The sequence below is a fragment of the Propithecus coquereli genome, unplaced genomic scaffold (assembly GCF_000956105.1).
Source record: "Propithecus coquereli isolate 6110/MARCELLA unplaced genomic scaffold, Pcoq_1.0 Scaffold456, whole genome shotgun sequence".
NCBI lineage: Eukaryota > Metazoa > Chordata > Mammalia > Primates > Indriidae > Propithecus > Propithecus coquereli.
The window spans coordinates 1143995-1155391 of NW_012150352.1; the positions used below are offsets into that span (position 1 = coordinate 1143995).

At 60.3% G+C, this 11397-nt stretch overlaps 1 protein-coding gene across 2 annotated transcripts in view; it reads right to left on the minus strand.

The window, feature by feature from the left end:
- TANGO2 (transport and golgi organization 2 homolog (Drosophila)) overlaps positions 1–11397 on the minus strand; it is a 36198-nt gene that overhangs the window by 19131 nt on the left and 5670 nt on the right. The window contains exons 1-2 of one of the 2 annotated variants that reach the window (XM_012654997.1): positions 8475–8509; positions 3171–3266 (exon numbers count right to left, since the gene is read on the minus strand). In XM_012654997.1, the coding sequence (XP_012510451.1) occupies positions 3171–3226 (56 nt within the window). In that variant the 5' untranslated portion in view covers positions 3227–3266; positions 8475–8509. Of the gene's footprint in view, positions 1–3170; positions 3267–8474; positions 8510–11397 lie in introns of those variants that run through there. The other variant, XM_012654996.1, reaches the window with a different exon arrangement.

The window sequence follows — 11397 nt, forward strand, 5'->3', positions numbered from 1 at the left end:
GTGCACTATCTGGGGGGGTGTACACTATCTGGGGGGCGAGTGCACTATCTGGGGGGGTGTACACTATCTGGGGGGTGAGTGCACTATCTGGGGGGTGAGTGTACTATCTGGGAGGTGAGTGTGTGCACCCTCTGGGGGGTGGTTTGGCAGCAGGTACTCTGGCCTGCAATGCAGTGATGAGACCCTCAGTGATGACCCCATGGAAGCTGCCCTGAGGAGCAACAGTTTGTCCAGCAACCACTCTGGGCTGGAGCCAACCAGGTGCGTCAGCTTGGGAGGGTCAACAGCCATGTTTGAAGAAGAGGGGGATTGTGTGCCTCCTCTGTTATTCTGCTGGGGGTGTCCTGGTTTTGATATCCTGGTGATGGGTATCAAATTACCTGAGTGGCTGAAAGCAACATCCACCTATTATCCTAGTCCACGGGTCAGGAGTCCAGCCCAGCTTGGCTAGGTCCCCTGGGCAGGGTCGTCCATGGCACAGTCAAGGTGCTGGCCAGGGGCTCCAGGGAATGCCTGTGCCGCCAGCCTCAGCCTACCCTTCTCCCTGCCAGACACCCCAGAGCCAGAACAGAAGCAGCCGCCAGAAATACCCTGCATGCGTCCCACATGGCTGGGAAAACGCAGCATGTACATCGGTCACCCAGAAGCAGTGTGTTTAGTCTTTGGCTTAGGGCTTTGGAAAACGCTCAGGGAAATGCCGAGGCCACGTGGAACGGCAAGACCCAGGAGGGCAGGTCCTGGCAGCGATGTGCAGGTTCTGAGCGAAAGCAAGAGAGACCGTGTTGACCATCTTCCCCTCCACCCCACGGCATCGACAGTGGAGCTTCTTTCCCAGAGAGTCGAGGATCCGGGTGCAGGACAGGTCCCCTTGGGCAGGGGCACGCGAACCTGGCCGGCTCCCCAGGGTATGAGTTTTCCAGGGCTGCCGTGACCAAGCGCCACAGACCGGGCAGCTCCAACAACAGAAACGTACTGTCTCGCAGTTCTGGAGGTTGGAAGTCCAAGATCAAGGTATCGGCAGGGTTGGTTCCTTCTGGGGGTCTTCTCTCTATGTGCACACTGCTGCCCCATGCATGTCCGTGTCCTGATTTCCTCCCATCTTACCAATCAGGGCCCACCCACATGACCTCATTTTACTTTAATCACCTCTTTTAAGGTCCTGTCTCCAAACACAGTGGTAGTCTGTGGCACCGGCAGTCAGGACTTCCACACTGGAATGTGATGGGGACATGGCTCTGCCCACAATACCCTGTGGCTGAGAGCCAGCTATGATGGCCACAAGGTAAAACCCGGGGAACAAAGCCTGGCTTCAAATTGGCATTTTACACCCGGGTTGCCTTTGCCTGTTTCCCAGTTATCCTGCTATTGCCAAGGAAGCGGCAGGAGGGAAACAGGGAGTGAAGGATGATCCCAGGGTTCCGGGCTGGCCTGAGGTCAGGGTGACTCGTGGGGTGTCGAGAGGAAACCCAAACCAAGCCTTCAGGCCAGCCCGAGGCATGCAGCCACGAGTAGCTGGGGTTCCGGCTGGGGCCGGGGGAGAAGGAAGCCAAAGGCTAGCCACGGCCTGGTGCCCACCAAGAAACGAGGACACCAGCGGCTTTGCAGGGTTCCTGTTCGCCATGTTCTTCCTCCAGTTTGACTTCAACGCAGGCGGTCGGAGTAACTTCAGAGAACAGCGTGGCCAGTGAGCTGTGACTGATCTAGGAGTAACGAGCGTAGCCAGGGACGGGCTCAGGCACCGTCGGGCTGTTCTCTCCGTTTGCAAACTTCTCCACTTGTCCGATGGAAATGCAGAGTTGTTTTGCTGGCACCTGGGAGTTCACACGAGCACAGGAGGGTGCCTACGGACGCTGAGGCGGCAAAGGGCTGGACAATGCCACATCGCAGCTCCAAGTTCACCCTGCATCGCCTGCCCTGCTGATGCGGCTGGGCCCGTGTTACGCTTTGTAAGCAGAGAGTGCTGCAGAGACACTGCAGGAGGAAGGGCTTTCGCAGGTGCGCACAGCAGGGCATGGCAGTGACCAGTGGCCAGCACCTCCCCCAGCAGCCACACTGTGACAGTCCCCAGAATCCTAGGAGACAGATTTGCAGCAGGTTCTATCAGCATAGCAGCCTAGGGACTTTTTGGCCATCCAGCAGGCCATAGCTGTGTCCTCTCCAGCAAGGTCTGGGTCTCAGCTGGGGTGTGTGGGGGGCTCTGCCTGGGGACGGTGGCTGTCCCTCACATGTGCTAGTCCTGTATTCTTGAGTTCTGGTCACTTTTCACCAGCTAGGCCCTCATTACTCCAGTCCCCTGTTGGAGTCAATGGTTCTTTCCGTATGTCGCGCTTTCCCTGTAGGACGCTATCTGCTGGCAGGACACTGCTCACTCAGCTCACGCTGTCGGGGCTGTTCAGAGTCACCTCCCAGACCCCGACCTGGCCCTTCACCCAGTCCTCTGCAGGAAGCGAAAATGTTCAACACTCTTCATCATCCCTGGGCCTGAAATGAATTAATTCAGCCCCAAAGTCAGGCAGCACGGCATCCACGCGGTTTCGCATAGTGACTTAAATCTGAGAACCTCACTGAAATATTTCGAATCGTTTCTGGTGCAAATTTTTAAATGATGAGAACTTCCCAGACTTGCACAAGAGAGCGGGCTTAGATGTCACCCTGAGGTGTGGGTTACATCTCTGCCTCATTCTCTGTGTGGATAAATGTTGGGGTACCGCTGAGAGGTAGGTGCAGCTGCCCAGAGCCCAGGGTTGGCGGGCAGATCCAGCTCAGCCTCCCTCCTCCATCCGGTCCCCACAGACCCTTGGACACTGCTGCCGCCACCCGGGCTTCCCGCCGGCACCTCGGACCAGCCCGCCCGAGTCGGGCCCTCACTCACTGACACTGTTGCCCCAGTTCTGCTGCCCCGACCCCGCTCAGGGCCCACAGAACTGTGCCCCTGCCCATACAATTCCCTTCCGTGGCTGAGTCTTCACGTCTCTGTGCATCGGCTCAAAGTCCCCACCACCGAAAAGCATTCTGCCAGCACCCTGCAGCGAGGACAGGGCCAGGCACGTGCAGCCCGTGCCCTCTGGCCCACGCACCCTCAGCCTGCCCCTGCCCCTCCCACACACGGCGGTGTGAGGACTGACCAGTCCTGGGACCCGCCGGAGTGGCAGGCACGGAGGGGGCGTTACCTGTACGCATTTTTGGAAACAGGGCGCGGATCAAACTTAAAGAAGATGATGCACATGGTTGCCGAGGGGGGCCTTGCTCTCACGGGGCCATGAGGTCTGTGGGAAAAGGAAAATAACGAGTTAACGGCACATGGCAGAACCCACAACAGCCCAGAACAGAACCACCTCTGCAGTGCCCACATGTGGACACCATGTAGCTAGCCAATGCCACACAAGTGTCTCCCAAACCTGCGTGCTCTTCAGCACTGGCCAGGCTGTCCCTCCACACCCATGAGGCTCGCAGGTCCTGGCCAGATCTACCTCCCAAACCCACCACACAGCCCTAAACCGAACACCTCTCCAGCTCTGCAGAGCTGGGCGGCAAGTAGGTGCTGGGGGTGGCCTCAGCGAGGACAGGAGCCACGCGTGTGGCTGGGGCCAACAGGCAGCAAACCCTCCCCTGCACGCATGTGTCCTCCCCTGCAATGGCACCAAGGGAGGCAGCCCTCGCCTCCGCCCGCAGCCCGCGGCCCTGCACGTGCCACTCACCTGGGGGGCAGGCCCAGCCCAGCAAACCCCCACCAACCTACAGGACCCCTCGGCGTAGACAGGGACACACGCCGGGGCAGAGGCGTGCGGATGCGGATGCGCACCAGGTACTGGGCGAGTGCACACTTGGCACACGTCCCTCCCCGTGCGGGCCCCGCGGGCGTTTCCCCGCGACCAAGGTAAGGACTGAGACGAGATGCCGAGACCACTCCTGGACAGACTCAGCAGCTCCCTACGATGTGCATGTGTGCAGTGACCTAGTGACAGGGCCTCAGGGTACAGCCGGTGCCTGCAGCGGGGACGTGGGACAGGCAAGATGCTGTCCAAATACTGGAGGGAGCCAAAATGAACTGAGGTGGGGGTGGAGGTGAGTGAAGATGTGTTCAAAGTACACACGCAGATGCGAGTCTGTCAAGGTGTATGTGCGAGTGCACAGACACGTCTGCGTGTGTGGCTGCATGTACAGGTGTACGTGTGCACGTGTGTAGCTGTGTGCACATGGGCATGTGTGTGTCTAGCGGAGCCCACTGCGCTCCAGTGCACCAGCACGAGATGCCCTAGGGGTCAGAGAGGGCTGTGCCCCATTTTGGGGTACGCTTGGGGTCAGAGAGGGTCCACTGAGTGGCCCTGTGGGCAAGGCAGACAGTCCCACTAGAGCAGGCGTGGGCTCCTACCCAAGAGGCCTATCAAGTGCATCTGTGGGTCAGGCCTGGTGGGGGCAGGAAGCCGGGTGAGACACCCAGACTCAGCTCTTCCTGCTCCTTGTCTCCAACAGGCTGTGGCTGACAGTCCCCATGGCTCTGGGAGAGGCCTCAGCCCTGGGGACAGTGAGAGCTCCCCGTCACCCCCATCATCAGTGCCACTGCTCCGATTCTTGGGTCTCTGAAACCAAACCGTTCTGCATTCTGTGTCTCAGAACTCAGGACAAGGACCGTTCCGTCACATCAGCCCTGCATCGAAGTTGGTGCCAGCACCATGGGGGCAGGGGGGGCGGCAGCAGGCGCTCGGGCCACAGCCTAAGGCCGGCACCACAGACACAACCAGGGCTCAGAGCCGTGACATCTCCCCGCTGGCTGGTATGGCCCAGGGAAGGAGGCGCCCAGGATTCACTCCACTGTCTGTGAAAACTGGTCCACTGCCGTCCCCAGCTGGTACCCACAGGCCACGCCCTGGGTCCACCGTGGGATCCTGGCCCTGGAGGGGCCCCAGAACTCAGCCTCAGTTCAGGGCACTCGGCCTGCATCCCTTCCTGCCCCCCTCTGTGCCGGGCCCCTGTAGGCCTGGGAGTCAGGGGTGGCCACTGGGGACCAACTCTCTGCCCAGGGAGGAGGCCATGGTTTGCAGGTGCGGTGTTGCCATGGCGATGTGTGCCATCTGCAGAAGCATGGGCGCTGGGGGGATGTGCTGCCATTGGAGAGGGGCTGCAGGCCCTTCACAGGACGGTGAGCCAAAAGGGGTGCCGATGCAGGGGAGCCGCGGGGAAGGGTCTGCAGGCATGAAGTGGCCTGGGTTCCCGCCCTGGGTGCCCTGGCAGGGCCACCAGGGCCACCACCCCAGGGCATGCAATCTGTTGGGTCCAACTCTCTGGGTAAAAATAACCCCGAATGCTTGGTAAACATACAAAACATCTTAAAAGAAGCCAAGAGCTGACGAGATGATGCAGGAGTTGGCCAAGACCTCAGTGAACACGGGCTCTGAGAGGATGGTGGGGTGCGGTGGCCATTCCTGTCCCAGAGCACCTGCCCACCTGAGCACACTGGGGCATGGGCTCTAGTGCCCTCAGGGGTGGGGACACAGAAGATAAGACCCAGGTTCCCCCAAGATGGGGAACCTAATAGGAGACCCTCCCCGAAGTTAGGCCGGGACCCCAAAGAGAAACTCTCGGGTGAGTGTCAGCCCTATCCACAGCCACCCCCGGGGCCGGGGGACACTGCACAAAACTGGGGGGAAAGCCCTGAGTCGCTGTGACATGGCCCGACATCCCAGGTCCACGCCAGGGGTGCAGGGACCCTCAAACCAAACACTGGTTTAAGGGGCTCCCGCGCTGGTGGGGCCCTGGGCACCCAGTGGCAACAAAGTTCTCCCTGGGGGAAGAGGTCTTCATTCTAGACCTCACAGACTCTCGCAAGTCATTTCCCAAAGGCCGAAAGCAGCCACAGTCAGAGAACCACGGAGTGAAACCAGCACCGTGAGCACGAGCCAGCGCAAGGGGACCTGCACGTCGAAACCAAGCATGCTCTGTTCGCGGAAAGAAAAGAACAGCTTGAAGACATTTGCAGGGAGAAGGAAGTGACAAAGGGTAACCCGGAAGGGTTCCGAAGCACCAAGAACTTTCAGAGAATTCTTCTGGAAATGAAAGCTACAGTGATGGCAGATTAAAGCTCCGTAGTACATCTGAGGGCAGATTGGCGCGGCTGACGGGATGGGCACGCAGAACCATCCAGCATGCAATGTAAAGAGATGGGGGCAGGCTGGGCCTTGGGGGGCCCAGCTGTCCACCTGCCAGGTGCCACTGATGGGGCTCCCAGCACCCGCCAAGTGACCCAAAGGTGCAGGACCCTCACCCTGAGGGGCCAATCTCTTCCATGTGTGAGAACCCCGGCTGCGGGCCTTGCTGGAATCCCACCGGCCCAGCACTCTGGGGCTGCCCGAGGACAGCATTACCAGGGCTCTTCTGAGGGCCATGTCATGCTGGGTGTCATGAGGAGGCCATTGCTCTAGGCTCAGCTGACCTGGGCCTTTCTGGGCTGCCCACCAGCTGCTGCTGAGGCCACTGACACAGGCTAGATAGAAAGACCCCCCTCCCAGGTCAGCTGTAAGACCCACTGTCCTGGAGTGGGCAGGGGACCAGCCCTCCAGGCAGCAGCGGCGGGGAGGGCTCCATGGTCTGAGGGAAGGCCATGGACGGCCCACGGGCAGCCTGGCGCTGGCAGTGTGGGCGCAGAGCCCAGGGCTGTGGCCTTGATGAACACGCGGTCATTGAGAGAGAAGGACCAGAGGAAAGCCAGCCCCTGGGCAGGGGACCATCAGGAACTGCCTTTCTCTCCAACCCCTCGCCCCCCAGCTCCAGCCAGCAGGCCATGTCCTCCCCTTGCCAGCTTCACCGTCCCCACTAGGGCCTCTCCTTGGCCTAGGCCCCCATATGTTCCCTCAGCAAATCCACAGGGCCCCACAGGGCCAATGTGCCCCCACCCAGGCCCACCATGGAGCTCTGACACCCTGTCCACAGGCCACCATCTCATTACTGTTGTCCTGCCAGGCTCTGAGAGTGAGCCTTGGACACAGTCCAATCCTCTCGGTTACTGTCACTGCACTGCGGGCTAGGTGCAGGGCACGCAGGGGTGTGGGTGGCAGGAACCACCCCACAGGGCAAACACAGGGGCCCTGCTCATGCCATCCTGCCTGGCCACTCAGGGCCACTCCCCACGGCTCCCATGGCCAGCAGAGTGGGAAACCAGGGGAGGCTGGGCTCACCCTCTGGGTATCCCTGTGCCATAAGAAGCTTGCTCTCAAGGACACCGAGCCGGAAAGCGCAGGAGAGGGCGGTGTCCCAGGGAGAACTGTGCTGAGTTTTCCTGGTGGCACCCCGGCCCTGCCTGTTCCCACCCCCGCCAGGCTCCACACACAGGCCAAGCCGGGACAGGGTCTCCACATGTCCTCAGCAGCCCAAGAAGGCCGCAGCGTGATCAAAGCCATGTGGGGTTCTGGGGTTGCTCCCAAGGCCCAGAGGGCCAGAGCTGACCGCAGAGAGAGCAGTCGGAGGAAGAGGCAGGCAGGGGCCAGGCCCAGCAGCAGCCTTGCCCACAGGCCTCTGGGACCCCAGCCTTGTGGCATCTGAGCATCTACATGAAGCTGCATCATCATGCACCAGGTGCCACCTGCCCCAGGGGGCTGAGGTGGCCATGAGGGCAGCGTGCACACAGCAGCAGGCCTGCCGACAGCAGCCGGTGGTCACGTGCCCAGCACTCGCTCCCCCATCCCCTCACCTGGCCTCACAGCAACTGCAGCTGAGGAACAGGGCGGGTGGGGAGGGTCCCCAGCCAAAGGGGGCAGGCGCTGCAGAACCTGGCTCCCCGGGTGGGTCAGACCACTAGGGGACCTGGAGGAGGCTGGGCCAGGGCGGCCTGGGCAGGTTAGAGACAGTGGAGGTGCTCCTTCCCACGGTGAGGTCCCTCCTCAGAGTCCCAGGTCACACAGCAAGGACGTGGCAAGGTGGGCCTGGCAGGGCTCCTGTAGGCTGGACTCTGGGTGCAGGAGCAGTGAGCCGGCCACCCAGAGTGGGCATATGTGGGGTGGGGGGTCAAGGGGGCCTCCTGGACCCCACACCCACTCCCCAGAGGACCCCCAGAGGGCCAGGACGCTCCCAGCACTGGATCCGGACCTGTTCTTCCATATCGCCCTGGCACAGTCACTCTGCCCAACCATGTCGCGGAATCGTCCGGAAGCTGGCATGCCTCCACAGGGCCCTGCTGCCTCGCTGTTCACCCCATGACAGGGCCCACTCACTGACCTCCGCAGCCTGTGAGAAGCCCCTGGGAAGTCTGGTGGGCGACAGGGCAGCTGGCCTCCTCCTAGCCACGAGGGTCACTATGCCCACATGTGGTCCCACTGGCGGTACTGTCTTGAAGGCAACAGGCATGACACGGGGGTAGGGCCAGGCCCACAAGGATGGAAGAAGCGGGGCTCAGACTGGGGAGGGGAGGCTGTGCCTGCAGCAGTCAGGAGAAGCCACACATGGGGGCTAGAGCAGAGCCTTGAGGTGGCCGAATGTCCTACCACTTGTCTGTGACACCAGTGCAGCAAGACGTGTCCTGTTGGCATGGTACAGTAGCAAGTTCCCCTTGCCAAGACAAGAAGAGGGGTGCCCTTCCCATCACTGCCTGGGGAGCACATCACTTCACGCTCATCGCAGCCCCAGAAGGGTCCTGGCTGGTTCAGCAGCGGCTCGAGCCCCAGTCCACGGAGCCTCTGCACCGTGGCTTCCTTGTGACACTGTGTTCCACTGCTGCACACGACGACCAGGCAACCTTTGTCATAAGCAAAGATAGCATGTAAAAAGCCAATCCCCCAGGAACTCTGCCAAGTTATAGCTCTTTTTAAAAACTACCTGGAGGCCGGGCACGGTGGCTCACACCTGTAATTCCAGCACTCTGGGAGGCTGAGGCGGGAAGATCACTTGAGCTCAGGAGTTTGAGACCAGCATGAGCAAGAGTGAGACCACGTCTCTAACTAAAAATAGAAAAATTAGCCGGGCATGATGGCGCCTGTGGTCCCAGCTACTTGGGAGGCTGAGGCAGGAGGATCGCTTGAGCCCAGAAGTTGGAGGTTGCTGTGAGCTAGGCTGATGCCATGGCACTCTAGCCCAGGCAACAGAGTGAGACTATGTATGTATGTATGTATCAATCAATCAATCGATAGATAAATAAAAATAAAAACAAAAACTACCTGGAAAGAAGCAGGGACCAGTATGAAGTACTGCCGAGACAGGACAGCCACAGTCTGGACGCATGTTCTCTCTGTAGGCACCCAGCCCAGGCTGGGACCATGTTACGGTGACTCACCCAGGGACTGCGGTTCAGGCCAGGTGGGTGCTCGAGGCTGCCACTGCACAGACGAGACTGGCACGCCCACACCTCTCGCCCACCCGCCTGCTCACCGGTCACTGGGCCGGGGGCTCCTGTCGTGTCCTGGCCTGCCCAGCAACAGCCTGCTGGGTGGTCTCCACCAACCCGAGTGCACACTCTGCTAAGGCCTCTTGCCTGCAGCCTTCAAGGGTGACCGTGCGTGGTGTGGGGCCGGCTCCGCAGGCCAGGGCTGTCCATACCCTGCACACGCCAAAGACAGCTGTGGCCTGGGAGGTCAGCTCTAAGCCCTGGCACTGTCCTGCCTGGTAAGAGTATCCTTACTCACCTGGGGCCTTGGGTGATGCCAGATCGTCTAGGGTAACAGTGTGACTTGCAGTGGGGGGTCTTGGGCTACACGGTATCAGCTCACCCACTGGAGGGACCAGAGACCAAAGCCAGCTACATCTGCATGACGGGCCCTCAGCACAGACCCGGACGCCGGACTCAGGGGCGGTCCCTGGCCGGCAGCTCACCGTGCACGTTGTCACGCCGCTGTCCTCGCAGCTCCACGGGCTCGTGCCTGGTCTCTCTTGGACTCTGCCCTCTGTACCTTCCACCATTGCTGATTATAATCCGTATCCTTCCCTTGTAATAAACTGTAGCCATGAATACAACCGCTTTCCTGAGTTCTGTGAGTCCTCCCAGGGAATCGCTCAACCTGAGAATGGTTTGGGGGACTCTGGACGACAATGCCACAGCAGCTCAGAGAGGTGAGCACACCAGGCTGAGGGCACACAGCAGCACCACCCCTTCCTGATGCTGCTCTCTCCATCTCATGAGCTACTGACTTCACCACACGCCCCGGGGCCCGCTCCATGCAGGGTGGAGCACCCGCCTCTCTACCCCAGCAAGACGCCACCCTGGAGGCCGCAGGGCCAGAAAGATGCGCCGTTGTGGGAACTTGCTGCTGACTGTTGGCTGCCTGAGTGGGCCGGGCCCAAGCCCGGTCGTGCTGCCCAGGTCCACCAGGGCCCCTGGGTCGTGGCTCTGTGAGGGGAGAGGCCACCCAGGGACCCACTACAGGGAACTGGGCAGAAAGTCTTCTTGTGACGGGGTATTATAAGTGACATCCTTTTTTTTTTTTTTTAAAGCAACAGCTGATACGGGAACCCCTCCTGTAGGAGAGCCTTGGCACACCCTGTGAAGGAGACACACGGTTGCATGCAGACTTGCATTCCAGTTAGCACGGCAGCCCACCCACTCCACCGCCTCCTGGAGCACACACAGACGCGGCAGACATGCAGTGGATGTGTGGACACACGTGTCGTGTGGCTCTGTCCAAGGAAAGCAGAGCTCCTATTACACCCACACAACGCCAAAGGCAGGTCTCAGTGTCCTGTGACAGTCGACACCTACAACCCCCAGTAGGGCACCCATCTCTAGTCGGGCGAGTGGGTGCATGGCCAGACAGCTGCCTTCCCTCAGTGCCCAGCCCAGGGCAGCAAAGGCCTCTGTGCAGGGAGGCCTGGGAATAAATCTGCTTGGGACCTGGCATGGCCTTTGCAGATCCCGCCAGGAAGGCAAAAGGGGGACAGTCACCATGAGCTTACTGTATGACCACAAATGCCACCAGCCTTGGCAGGGACGCAGGAGAAGCCACTTGCAGGGAGGAAACCTTCATAGCACTTTGCTTCCCACACACTCCCGGGGTACCCTGGTACCCCTGAGCCCCGGCCGGAAGGCTCTGCGAGGTATGAACAGAAAGAAAGCACGCCTTCCTGTCACAGCCAACGGCTTCTCATTCTCTAAGAATGCCAGCGGAAGTCTTTCCAGAATCACGGCTCACGTTCCCCCAGCCCAACAACCTGGTAACTGCAAGACAGGAAGAAAGCGTCCTGGTCTCGGCATGGGTTGTTCTCAGCACATGGCGCTATCTGGGAAGGATGGGAGTTTTCCAGGCACTCCCCGCCCATCTGCTGATAACACCTTTGAGAACTCTCCCGGTGGGCACCGCCCTCTCTGCCCACCGCCTGCTTCTGAAATCCACCCCCTCTGGAAGCCCCTCTCCAGCCTGGGGTGTCTTCCTCCTCCCTGACTTCTCAGAGGAACCAACAGGACCTTTTTTTTTTTTTTTT